Here is an 11,615-nt window from a genome sequence, read left to right on the forward strand (position 1 = left end):
GCGTGCGCAAAACTTGCCTAGCCCGCGAGGGCGCATGCGTACCGCGCTGTTTTCCGAGCGGAAGGCAGAAGCGTGCCGTTAGCTGAACGGTGTGGGGCCTGTGAGTCCAATGTCGGGCCCCTTTGAGGAGCGGAGCGGGGTGGTGCCCTGCGCGACTCCGTGGGGATGCTGGTACCAAACTCTGGAAGAGGTCTTCATCGAGGTGCAGGTCCCGCCGGGCACCCGGGCGAAGGACATCCAGTGCAGCCTGCAGAGCAGGCACCTGGCGCTGGCCGTGCGCGGGCAGGAGGTGCTCAAGGTAGCGCTGGGAAGGGGGAGGCTGGCCGAGTAGGCTGCCAGTGGGGCAGGGCCCGGCTTAGGCCGCAGAGCGGGGGGGGCAGCAGTTGTTGCAGACAGTCAAGACCGGTGGGGTGCGTTTGCTCTGGCGCTGGTTCGCTGACACTTGTCCTTACTTCACTAGGGAACGTGCAACTTCTTCCTGCCCTTGCTCGCACTGCTGGGGAGCCTTGGGGGAGACGCTGCTTCTAGCGCCGTGGTATTAGATTTGGGGGCTAAGGGCCCATGTGCCGTTGACATGGCTCTTGGAGTGGTATCTCCTTTGCCTATAGAGCGTCTGGTGGTTGGGGTGTAGCTCCTGCAGGGAGCTGTGAACATTTTCGACCCATCTCTTGTGATAGTAAAGAGTTTGGCATTTCAGATTTAAACACTGTTTGTTGTAAAGTTCAATACAGTAACTTCTCACTTAAAGTTGTAGTTATGTTCCTGAAAAATGCAACTTTAAGTGAAACAATGTTAAATTAATCCAATTTTCCCATAAGATTTAATGTAAATGCGGGGGGTTAGGTGCCAAAGAAATTTGGGGGGGGGGGGCTGACAAAAGGCATTATATAATGTACTGTGGTGGGGAGGTGCCCCTGGCTTACCGCTGGGGCTCAGGGCTGGGGGTGCAGGGTCTTGGAGGGAGTTAGGGGTGGGACGGCGCTCGGGGTGGGGGTGTGGGGTCTGGGAGGGAGTTAGGGTGCGGGAGGGTGTTCAGGGTGGGGGTGCGAGAGGAGGCTCAGGGCTGGAGCAGGCAGGAGGTGCAGAGCACTTACCTGGGGCAATTCCTGTTTGGTGCAGGGGGTGTACAGGTAGTTCAGCGTGGCACTGCACCCATGGCTGCGATTCTGGGAGCTGCCACACCCCCGGCAGGCAGGGCCACCTGGAACGCAGGGGCTTTAGGGGCTGCAGGGCCCTGGCCTGCAGCTCCAAAGCCGCTTTCGGAATGCGAGCACGGGCCGGAGGACTTGGGAGGAGCAGGGGCAGCCAGCGGCCGGAAAGGAGCCACGCTTTCCCCTTCAAAGCCGGCCGGAGAGAAGCGGCGCTTTGAAGGGAAAGCAGCGCTTCTCTCCGGCCACTGGCTGCGCAGCTGCCCCGCTCCTCCTGAGTCCTCCTGCCCGTGCTCGGAGGGCCGCATTCCAAAAGGGGCTTTAGAGTTGCAGGCCAGGTCCCCTTAGCCCAGGGCCCTGCAGCCCCTAAAGCCCCTGCGTTCCAGGTGGCCCTGCCTGTCGGGGGACGGGGGGGAAGCTTCCCCCCTCCCTCCCAGAAAGTCCTAAGCGCCGTCAAACAGTTGTTTGGCAGCAGCAGAAGTGCTGGGAGGGAGGAACGGAGGGGGAGGAGGTGGAGAAGAGCAACTTGTGCAATGCTGCCTTGTAAAGTCAGCCAAACAACGTTATAAGGGAGCATTGCACAACTTTAAATGAGTATCTTCCCTAATGGAGCAGTGATGTAACTTCGAAGCAACGTGAAGCTGGAGGACATTAAGTGAGGAGTTACTGTACAAACCTGCCAGAGTCCACAAACAAGGTAGATGGGAGTAGGCTGTTTAACATTGAGAATACTAGACTGATAAGGTGGGTGAGGCAATGTAGAGAGACAAGCTTTTGACTGGTTTCAGAGTAACAGCCGTGTTAGTCTGTATCCGCAAAAAGAAGAACAGGAGTACTTGTGGCACCTTAGAGACTAACAAATTTATTAGAGCATAAGCTTTCGTGGACTACAGCCCACTTCTTCGGATGCATATAGAATGGAACATATATTGAGGAGATATATATACACACATACAGAGAGCATAAACAGGTGGGAGTTGTCTTACCAACTCTGAGAGGCCAATTAATTAAGAGAAAAAAAACTTTTGAAGTGATAATCAAGCTAGGCCAGTACAGACAGTTTGATAATAGGTGTGAGAGTACTTACAAGGGGAGATAGAGTCAATGTTTGTAATGGCTCAGCCATTCCCAGTCCTTATTCAAACCGGAGTTGATTGTGTCTAGTTTGCATATCAATTCTAGCTCTGCAGTCTCTCTTTGGAGTCTGTTTTTGAAGTTTTTCTGTTGGAATATAGCCACCCGCAGGTCTGTCACTGAATGACCAGACAGGTTAAAGTGTTCTCCCACTGGTTTTTGAGTATTTTGATTCCTGATGTCAGATTTGTGTCCATTAATTCTTTTGCGTAGAGACTGTCCGGTTTGGCCAATGTACATGGCAGAGGGGCATTGCTGGCACATGATGGCATATATCACATTGGTAGATGTGCAGGTGAACGAGCCCCTGATGGTATGGCTGATGTGATTAGGTCCTATGATGATGTCACTGGAATAGATATGTGGACAGAGTTGGCATCGGGGTTTGTTACAAGGGTAGGTTCCTGGGTTAGTGGTTTTGTTCAGTGATGTGTGGTTGCTGGTTGATTATCACTTCAAAAGTTTTTTTTCTCTTAATTAATTGGCCTCTCAGAGTTGGTAAGACAACTCCCACCTGTTTATGCTCTCTGTATGTGTGTATATATATCTCCTCAATATATGTTCCATTCTATATGCACTCAAAGAAGTGGGCTGTAGTCCACGAAAGCTTATGCTCTAATGAATTTGTTAGTCTCTAAGGTGCCACAAGTACTCCTGTTCAAGCTTTTGACTGTACACAGCTCTTCTGGTCTATACCTGTGTAAGTTCGCAAGTTTGTCTTTTCACTAGCAGAAGTTGGTCCCTTAAAAGCTATTACGTCACCCTCCTTGTTTCTCTATATTCTGGGACTGACACAACCACAGCAACACTAAAAAAATTCAGAATATTGCCTCATTTCTCAGTTTGTGAGGTTGATTATTTTCCATTTAAGAGAGAAATAATAAGAAACTTTATGCCCAGGGTCTTGATTTTTTTTCTTTTTTACAAAACCTGCTAGTGCAACAGGTTTTTTACAAAACCTGCTAGCATGTTTCTTGTTTGGTTTTGCTGCCTTTTTTTTTTTGGGGGGGGGGGGGGGTTAAAACAGTTTTGCGGGAATTATAATACTTCCTTGCAGTGCTTGAAATGCAAACTGTAGTATTCTACTAGTAAGTGAGAACCTAAGTGAAACTGAGTCTCTAAGGTACCACAAGTACTCCTCGTTCTTTTTGAGTAGAAATAGAAGCACAGGGGTCCACTCCTTCACTCCTCAAATTAGCATAATTGACTTCATTTGATTTAAGCATTTGTAGATGGAGACCTTACATTTCCCCTTCAGTACAAGGTGCTGTACAAATAAATAATAAAAATAATGTATTTGTAACATAGGTAATGACTTTTAAAAATTTATTTGTCTTGGTACTGTCCCTTTAATATTTTTAAGTTACTGTGTCTAATTACAAACAGGATATTACAAAGTTTGTCTTTAATGTATTGCATTAGCAAACAGTAAAACACATTTAATGATGATGCATTGTAGAGTATCCATAGGAATGAAAGAGTTCAGCTTTCTAATTAAAAAAATTTTAGAAATTAGAGAGTTTTCAAAGTTGTTGCAGTGCAAATTCTATGGTATATGTCTAAACGTTTTTGTTTCAATAGTTAAAAGCAAGATGCGTACACTATAGGATTTATCTTAGTACTTCAAAACTTTCTGACTTTCTTTCCTTTCTCATTGGAAAGCCCATTTGCTTTCCCATTGGCGCTGGTAATTAGCAATTCTTTGCATCATTATAATTTATTTATATTGTGCCATAGGTGTGCATGGCACTTTACAGACATACTGGAACCTTGATGGGAAGTCACATTAAAATGGGAACCCCCCTATCCCCCCACTGAGAAAGACAGTCCCTTTCATTGAATGGAGATACTGAAACAGTGACAGGTATTTTTATTGTATTAAGCAATTATTTTTAATAATTATTTTTACTTACTTTCTTAGGTATAATAATCATTGGAGCTTTTCAGTGCCAGGTTGCCCATAGTTACTTTTTAAACCATAGGAAGTTTTCAAACTTCTGTATAAACTGGGAGTAATGTTTTGAGATTCAATATCAATCAGATTTTGAGAAACTTCCATTTTACATAACTTTGTAAATATCTTTTTCAGGGTAAACTCTTTGACTGCACAATAGCTGATGAAGGGACATGGACATTAGGTAACTATCTGCTTCTTTTAAATGAAATTTTGTAAGACAGTTAAATGTCTGTGTGTGTTCAAATCTCTCTCCACATTACATTTAATTTCTTTTTAAGAACCAAAGTGTACTATAATTGTGTCATGATCTGTTTTCTTCAAACATACAGTTCTTGGATCACAATACAAAAACAGCCTAATGATGTCTTTTTTTTTTTAGTGAGAATTATAGAAATTAGAGATGAAAGGAAAATACTGTATTAAGTCACCTAGTCCATTTCCTGCCAATGCAGGATTGTTCCCATTAGTATACTTTAGAGTGCAGGTTCCATTCGTCTAGTTGTAAAAGTCGTGAGCAAACAGGCCTCACTGAAAGACTGTTGTCCAGATTTTTTCCCCCTTGACATTCAGCCTAAATTTTCCTTTTCTTAATTTCATCCCATTACTTTGTTATATCTCAGTATGCTGTCCAAAGTAATTCCTTGCCCTCATTAGTATTGACCATTTTGAAAGTTGTTACCGTGACCTCAGCTTAATTGTTTTCCCTTAGCCAAGATGCACTTACAGTAACTCCTCACTTAAAATTCTAGTTATGTTCCTGAAAAATGTGACTTTAAGCAAATCCAATTTCCCCATAAGAATTAATGTAAATAGGGAGGCGTTAGGTTCCAGGGAAATTTTTTTTTTCCTAGACAAAAGACATTATATACACATACAGTATAAATTTTAAACTATTTTTAACAAGCAATTTAATACTATACTTAGCAATGATGATTGTGACGCTTGGTTGAGGTGGTCGAGTAAGAGGGTGGATCGTCTAGCTGCTGTTCTTGCTGAACTTTCCCAACTCGAAAACGCACATTTAGAGATTGTTTTGTTTTCCTTTTTTATTTTTTTCTTGGTAAATTTCTTTATAGCAAGTCATTACTAATCACTTTAGAGCTGCATTCCCTGTCACGATCGTCATCACTAAGAATTTGCAAGCCAGCTTCAATCATTTGGAAAGCTTCAGAAGGATGTTTGGCAGTCAAATTTTGATGGATTGGTTCTTTTTACTTCTTGGCCCTCTTCTTCCATTGCTCTCATCACCTCTAGTTGCATTAGATCTTCGTTGTTTAGCTCTTCTCTGTGTGAGCAGAAGTTGTGTAACGTCGGCGTTTTCCACCTCATCAAAACCTGCTTTCTTGGCCAAGCCAAGGATAGCGAGGACAACATCTTTAAATCCTTTTAAGTCATTGAAACATTCGGGCTACAACTTCCCCCACACACTATTCATGCATGCCTGAGTAACTTAGGCCCAGGACTCACCGATGTTTTTGAAGCACTTGAGGATGTTGTAGTCACGCCAATATTCCTGAATCATAGGTTTGCCTTCCCCATCGATGCCTCTGATGAACTGGTCGAAAGTATGGCCTAAGTAATACGCCTTAAATGCAGTGATGGCTCCTTGGATGCGTGATGTGGTGTTAGGTGGCAGAAAGACAACTTTGACGTTTTCGCATAGGTCGTACAGGTTGATTGGATGAACCTGTGCATTATCAATAAGTAATAAAAAACTTGAAATCAAGATTTTCCTTGGCACATTATTCCTTCCATGCAGGGACAGCATAGACAATCAGCCATTCTGAAAAAATAGCTCCAGTTATCCATGCCTTCTTATTGGATTTCCAAATGACCAGAAGGTGTTCCTTTGAAAATCCCTTGAGAGCTCGTTGTGTTTCGGATTGGTATACTGTCAGCGGTTTCATGTTCATATCTCTGGCAGCATTACCACCTAAAAGCAAGGTTATGCGGTCTTTAGCTGCTTTAAATCCGGGCGCTGTCTTCTCCTCTCGGGAAATGTCAGTCAGCTTAGGCATTCTCTTCCAGTAGAGGCCCGTTTCATCGACATTGAAGACTTGCTTAGGGGAATAGCCGCCTTCTTCAATTATTTTCTTGAGATAGTCCGGGAATTTTTTAGCTGCTGCAGTATTGGCACTAGCTGCCTCACCAGACATTGTGATGTTATGCAGGTGGAAGCGCCTCTTGAACCAATCAAACCATCCTCGACTTGCCATGAACATCTCTATCTGTGATCCTTCACCTTGGTCTCTCTTCAAATTGTCATACAAACTTTTTTGCCTTAGCTTGTATTAGTAGCAAACTTAGTTTTGGTCCTCTATCCACATTGAGAGAAGACACTCCATTATTTTCTGGCAAACTACTTCTTGATCAACTTAATTGTAGTAGCACTAAGTGGTGTTACACACCGAGCACTAGCCCTGATCTTGTCGGCATTACTCCGTATTATTCTCACAGTGGTCGGAGTACGACCTAGAGCGATGCCAATGTCTACCGCATGCTCACCTGCATCAAAATGCCTTAGTGTCTAATTTAGTACCCAGACTAATGGTTTTCCTGGTTTGCTTACTGCTAGTGGTATTGCTAGGCACTCCACTATCACTTGCTGAACGTTTTTGACTCATGATGCTGGGTGATACTCCTCTGGATGGTGCATGCATGTGCTACTCTTTGTTCACTTCAGCCTGTAGTGGTTGGGATCATGCAGCATCAATCAGCTATTGAAAGGGAAAGAATTTGGAAAACCCATGTCATTCTCCATGGTAATCTGCTCCCCTACTGGAAGCCCTGTGGGTTTAGGCTAGGACTAGTTATGGGATCAGTTAAATTGCAGGTTCTTACTTTCACAGGAGCCCTGCTGGAGGAACCAAAGGCCTTCCAGGGTGCTCTGGAAAAACTGGCCCTGCTGTACCTCCTATAGTAACCATGCACTCAGCACCAGGGCAGCACTGCAGCCAATGTAGCTGTGACTGTTGTAAGAGGAGGAAAATAACCTCTGCTGCAGGGCTGCGCCCCTCCCTGCTGTGTGCATGCAGGGGCAGAGAGATGCAGCTGGCATTGAAATTAATGGCAAATCTCCCATGGATTTCACAGATTTTTATGGGAGTAGGGCCAGGCTTTGTGCATCCCTACGCAGCTTTTCCCCCTTGCTAGAGTGAAGCAGGCGCTGGAACGCTATTAGCTTGCTTTGGGTCAGCTGTTACCCTGTGTTCTTACCCCCTTCCTGCAAAAGTGTGTGTGTGTGTGGGGGGGGGGGGGGAGAAGCGAATGGCATGTTGTGTATTCAGGCGCAACACAGCAAGGAAGAGTTTGCAGGTGGCTGGTAGCCTTGGGCGGAGCTTCCCAAGCAGTTGGCGTAGCGCCCTATTCCCAAGCAGGGAGGAGGGCGATGGTTGGGCTGTAAAGCGATGATGAATCACTGGGGGGTAGTGTGCACGTAGAGAGTGTTTACAAACATACAGTAATAGGGAGGCGCCCCTGCCTTACCCACACAGGCACAGCCCGCTGTAGACAATGAGGTGGGCAAGGAGGCTGAAGGTGCCACTTTAGGCTAGGAAGCGCCTTGAGTAGCAGCAGCGGCAGCTTCCCCCTTTGTAACTCAGGTACAAGCACAGGCGCCAACTTTGCCCAGGGGTGCTCTGCCCCAGGCCCGCCCTCACTCCACCCCTTCCCCCAAGGCCACACCCCGTCTGTCTACTCCCGCTCCACCCCCTCCCCCGAGCACGCTGTGTCCTCACTCCTCCCCATCCCCCGCCCCCACTCCTGCAAAACAGCTGATTGCAGGGGGCAGGAGGTGCGGGGAGGCAGAGAGAGGGAGGTGCTGATCCACGGGTGGGAGGCACTGGTGAGGTGGAGGGAAGCTGATGGTGGGGGCTGCCGACCCACCATGGTTCCGAGCCCCCATGAGGACCGGCTGCTCTTCCAGAGAATCCTGCAAGCAGTAGACAAAGCGGCCAAATGTCATAAGGGAACATTGCTCAACTTTAAACCAGCGTGTTCTCTAATAGAACAGCGACGTAGCGACGTTAACCTGGAGGACGTTAAGTGAGGAGTTACTGTATTAATATAATTCATCTTTCTTCATCAGTCAGTCCCTCTAGAAAGGTTCCACTTAGTTTGGAGGGAGGAAATATGTATATACAATGTTTTAAACATGAATAAAGGGATCTTCTTTTCCTTAGTTTTCAAGTTTTCTTGTTGCACATTGGTCTGGACGTCTGAGTTTGTCTTCATTTTCAGTGAATGAAATATCTTTTTTGCATAGCCTTTAAGAATGAAGTTTCACCAGAAAATTCACTGAAATATTAATGTTGTATTTGGCTGAAAGAGTATAGCACTTAAGAAGTCCAATGGTTATTTCTATTTTTCTTATGAAGAAGACAGAAAATTGATACGTATTGTTCTAATGAAGACAAATAGAGATGCTGGAAATTGTTGGACCTCTCTGTTAGAAAATGAGTATGCTGCTGATCCTTGGGTACAGGACCAGATGCAGAGGAAACTTACACTGGAGAGATTCCAAAGAGAGGCAAGTCAGAGGACACTAATTACCGTTTGTTTCTTATTTATACATATTATGCACAGGTTATGGCCATGAAACTGAGAAAAATTCTTTTACATTCATCAGAGATACAGAAAGTTAACCCATTTTTACTATTTTATTTTAACCCATTCTGGTTGATTTGTCACTCAATGGGTTGAATCTTCATGAGGATACCAAACTTTGCCTATAGGATGCCATTCTGTAATATGAGAGAACCTAAAACTTCTTTTAAAATTGAAAAAAGGCATTAGTTTTGGAAAGTAATGCATAGTTCATTTAGAATCTTGGCATTTGACTTCACTGAAAGTTGCAAGTACCCAAAAGCAGGAGAATTGAGCCCTGAAAGAGGACCTGTATATGGCAGTCTCTGAATGATTACATATCTGTATTTAAAGTTTATTTTTCAAAATCATGTCTCCTTGAGTACATTTATACAGAACACACAGTCAAGACTTAGTTTTGAAGACAAAGGAGAGTAAACTCACTGAGCAAATAATTTCTCCCTCTATTTTGAGTAGATTTCATGCTAAACTTGTTTCCCAGTGCTGTGACTACTACTTATAGCACTTCACCGTCTTTGTGTACTAGCATTAGTAATTCAGCAGAGCTGTGGCAATAGAGTTTAACAGTTAGCAAGTGCTGAATCAGCACAATTTTTTGTTTAACAAAAAACAGCAGCATTTTTATAAAAACTAGCTATCCAGTACTGCAGGAACTTCCCCTTTCAGATAACAATTTAAAGGGACATTGTAAAAGTCAACAGCTGTAATATTTAACCCCGCTTCCTAATAACATTTTAAAGATTTTCTTGATATGGAAATCTAGCTGCCTCCTAAACGTGTGATGGCAACAGCCTGCAAACTCACTTCTGTAGCTGGGCAAGCCACCAACCAGAATCCCAATCTCCCTTTGTGTGTAATTGCTGATGCATGTGTGCAAAATTTTTTCTCTCCCTGGAGAACTTCAACTGTGCCAATTCCCAGGAACATAACAAGCAGAAGGTGTTTGCTTTTATCAGCTTGGGAAAGCATTAAACTTTGATTTATACAGTGATATATTGAATATTAACCTTTATATGAATCTTTCTTTTATCTCTGTACAGAATCCTGGCTTTGACTTCAGTGGGGCAGAAATTTCTGGGAACTACAGCAAAGGGGGACCAGACTTTTCCAAACTTGAAAAATAAACTTTCAGCTGTGTTCCAAAGAACCAGAGAGAAATTCTATGTTAAACTGAAGGAGTGGAATATGTCATTGCTAAAAAGACTTCACCTGTCTACAGAATGAATATCAAATACTGTCTCCGTGGATAGTTTACAGAGGATTCCTTTCAGTAGGATGAAGACAAACAGCAGTTAGAGGCTCATTTTTAAGTGTGCTAATTTTGATATTAATGGAAAATATGCACACATGATAAATGTACTTTAAAGGTGTCATGACTGTTTAAGCAGTATGGATTTGTGGAAATATTCCACAATGAAGTGAAATAGAGGCACAGTTATAGAATGCTACATAAATGTCAGCACTCATCCTCTCGTGGAGAATTAATCCTACAGGCAAGCCACCTACCATTGTCCCTAACTTTGAAAGACCTATATTTTCTAAATTTTAAAAATGTACTTTTGTAGCTCTCACTTGGTTAGCAGCCCTCTGATGTGTGTTAGTACATTCAATTTTAAAACGCAGTGGCAGAAACAAGAATATTACTCTTAGGTGCAGAAAATAAGGTTTGACATTTTAGTGTTGTGCCAAATGTTGCTGAAGGACAAACAGCGTGGTAGCAGAAAGTCAAAAGGTTTAGGTTGAAGCCTGGGTTCTAGTACTTGTAGGTCAAAGTATAGTAATTTAATATTCTTTGTGGGAGAAGAAGTTTTGGTTTCTGAAAGGGTGGAATACTTTGCCTGTAGGATGCAATTCTGTGTACTTAGAAGTTAAAACTCTTTTTAGAATTTAAAAAACTGTTCCCATGTGAGAGCTACCATAATGTACCTCTTCCTAACACACTGAACAAAATGTAGACTTACATTCATTGTGCAAGAAAATAAATGTGCAGTTATGCATTTCTATTGTCCCTACTTAGTGTAGTTTGAATTTAAGAAAATATAAATTTTAATTACAGGTTTTGGCTGGTGCTTGATTACTTAGTATTATGTGTTTTATATGAAAGTTACATATTCTAAGACTTGCCTATTTTAATTCTTACTCAGTATCTACTGGCTACATTATGTCCAACATATACAATTACAAATCTCCCAATCTAAAAGAGTAAGAAGCCTGCATAATGCTTTGCACTGTTATGCATGTTTACAGATAGACCAGTTCCAGCTGTGAATTCCAGAATAGAGGTCTCTTTTTTGACAATGATCTGCCAGTAGCCACCAATCCACTAAAATCTAAGGTTTAATTAAGACTGTCAGCTGATCACTCACTTCTTCCTTTCTACCTCCATAGCTGTTGTAGGGTGCAAGAACCTAATCCATGTGTAAAATACTGACAATACCTTCCATTACATGTAGGAGCAAATATAGTAAAGCTACATTCTTGTAACACTCCCTGAAACCATATCAAACCTCCCAGTATGTAGGTCAGCTGCTACCTGATCCACTAGGCTGTGCTAGCATTCATTTTCTGTAGAATCTTTTTCATTTTATAGAACAGGTTCAGACTTCTGAACCATCATTACAGAGAAGAAGGTAGATATCACATTCCCACTAATTTCACTAGTGCATTAATCCAAAGGCCGAGACTCTAAAAATGTACAGATAATTAGTTCTTATTTCTGACAAATAGCACGAGGATGAAAATTGAGTATGGCTGTATGGACAAATCCAAGG

At 43.1% G+C, this 11,615-nt stretch overlaps 1 protein-coding gene across 1 annotated transcript; it reads left to right on the top strand.

Annotated features, from left to right (window-relative positions):
• The first annotated feature begins 13 nt into the window (after positions 1 to 13).
• On the top strand, positions 14 to 10,852 carry NUDCD2 (NudC domain containing 2). Its single transcript, XM_005297980.5, has 4 exons — positions 14 to 298; positions 4,372 to 4,420; positions 8,616 to 8,767; positions 9,885 to 10,852. Exons 1-4 carry the CDS (start codon positions 110 to 112, stop codon positions 9,966 to 9,968), a joined length of 474 nt encoding a protein of 157 aa, XP_005298037.1. The 5' UTR covers positions 14 to 109; the 3' UTR covers positions 9,969 to 10,852.
• The last annotated feature ends 763 nt before the right edge of the window (positions 10,853 to 11,615 follow it).

The sequence above is a fragment of the Chrysemys picta genome, chromosome 8, assembly GCF_011386835.1.
Source record: "Chrysemys picta bellii isolate R12L10 chromosome 8, ASM1138683v2, whole genome shotgun sequence".
Classification (NCBI taxonomy): Eukaryota; Metazoa; Chordata; order Testudines; family Emydidae; genus Chrysemys; species Chrysemys picta.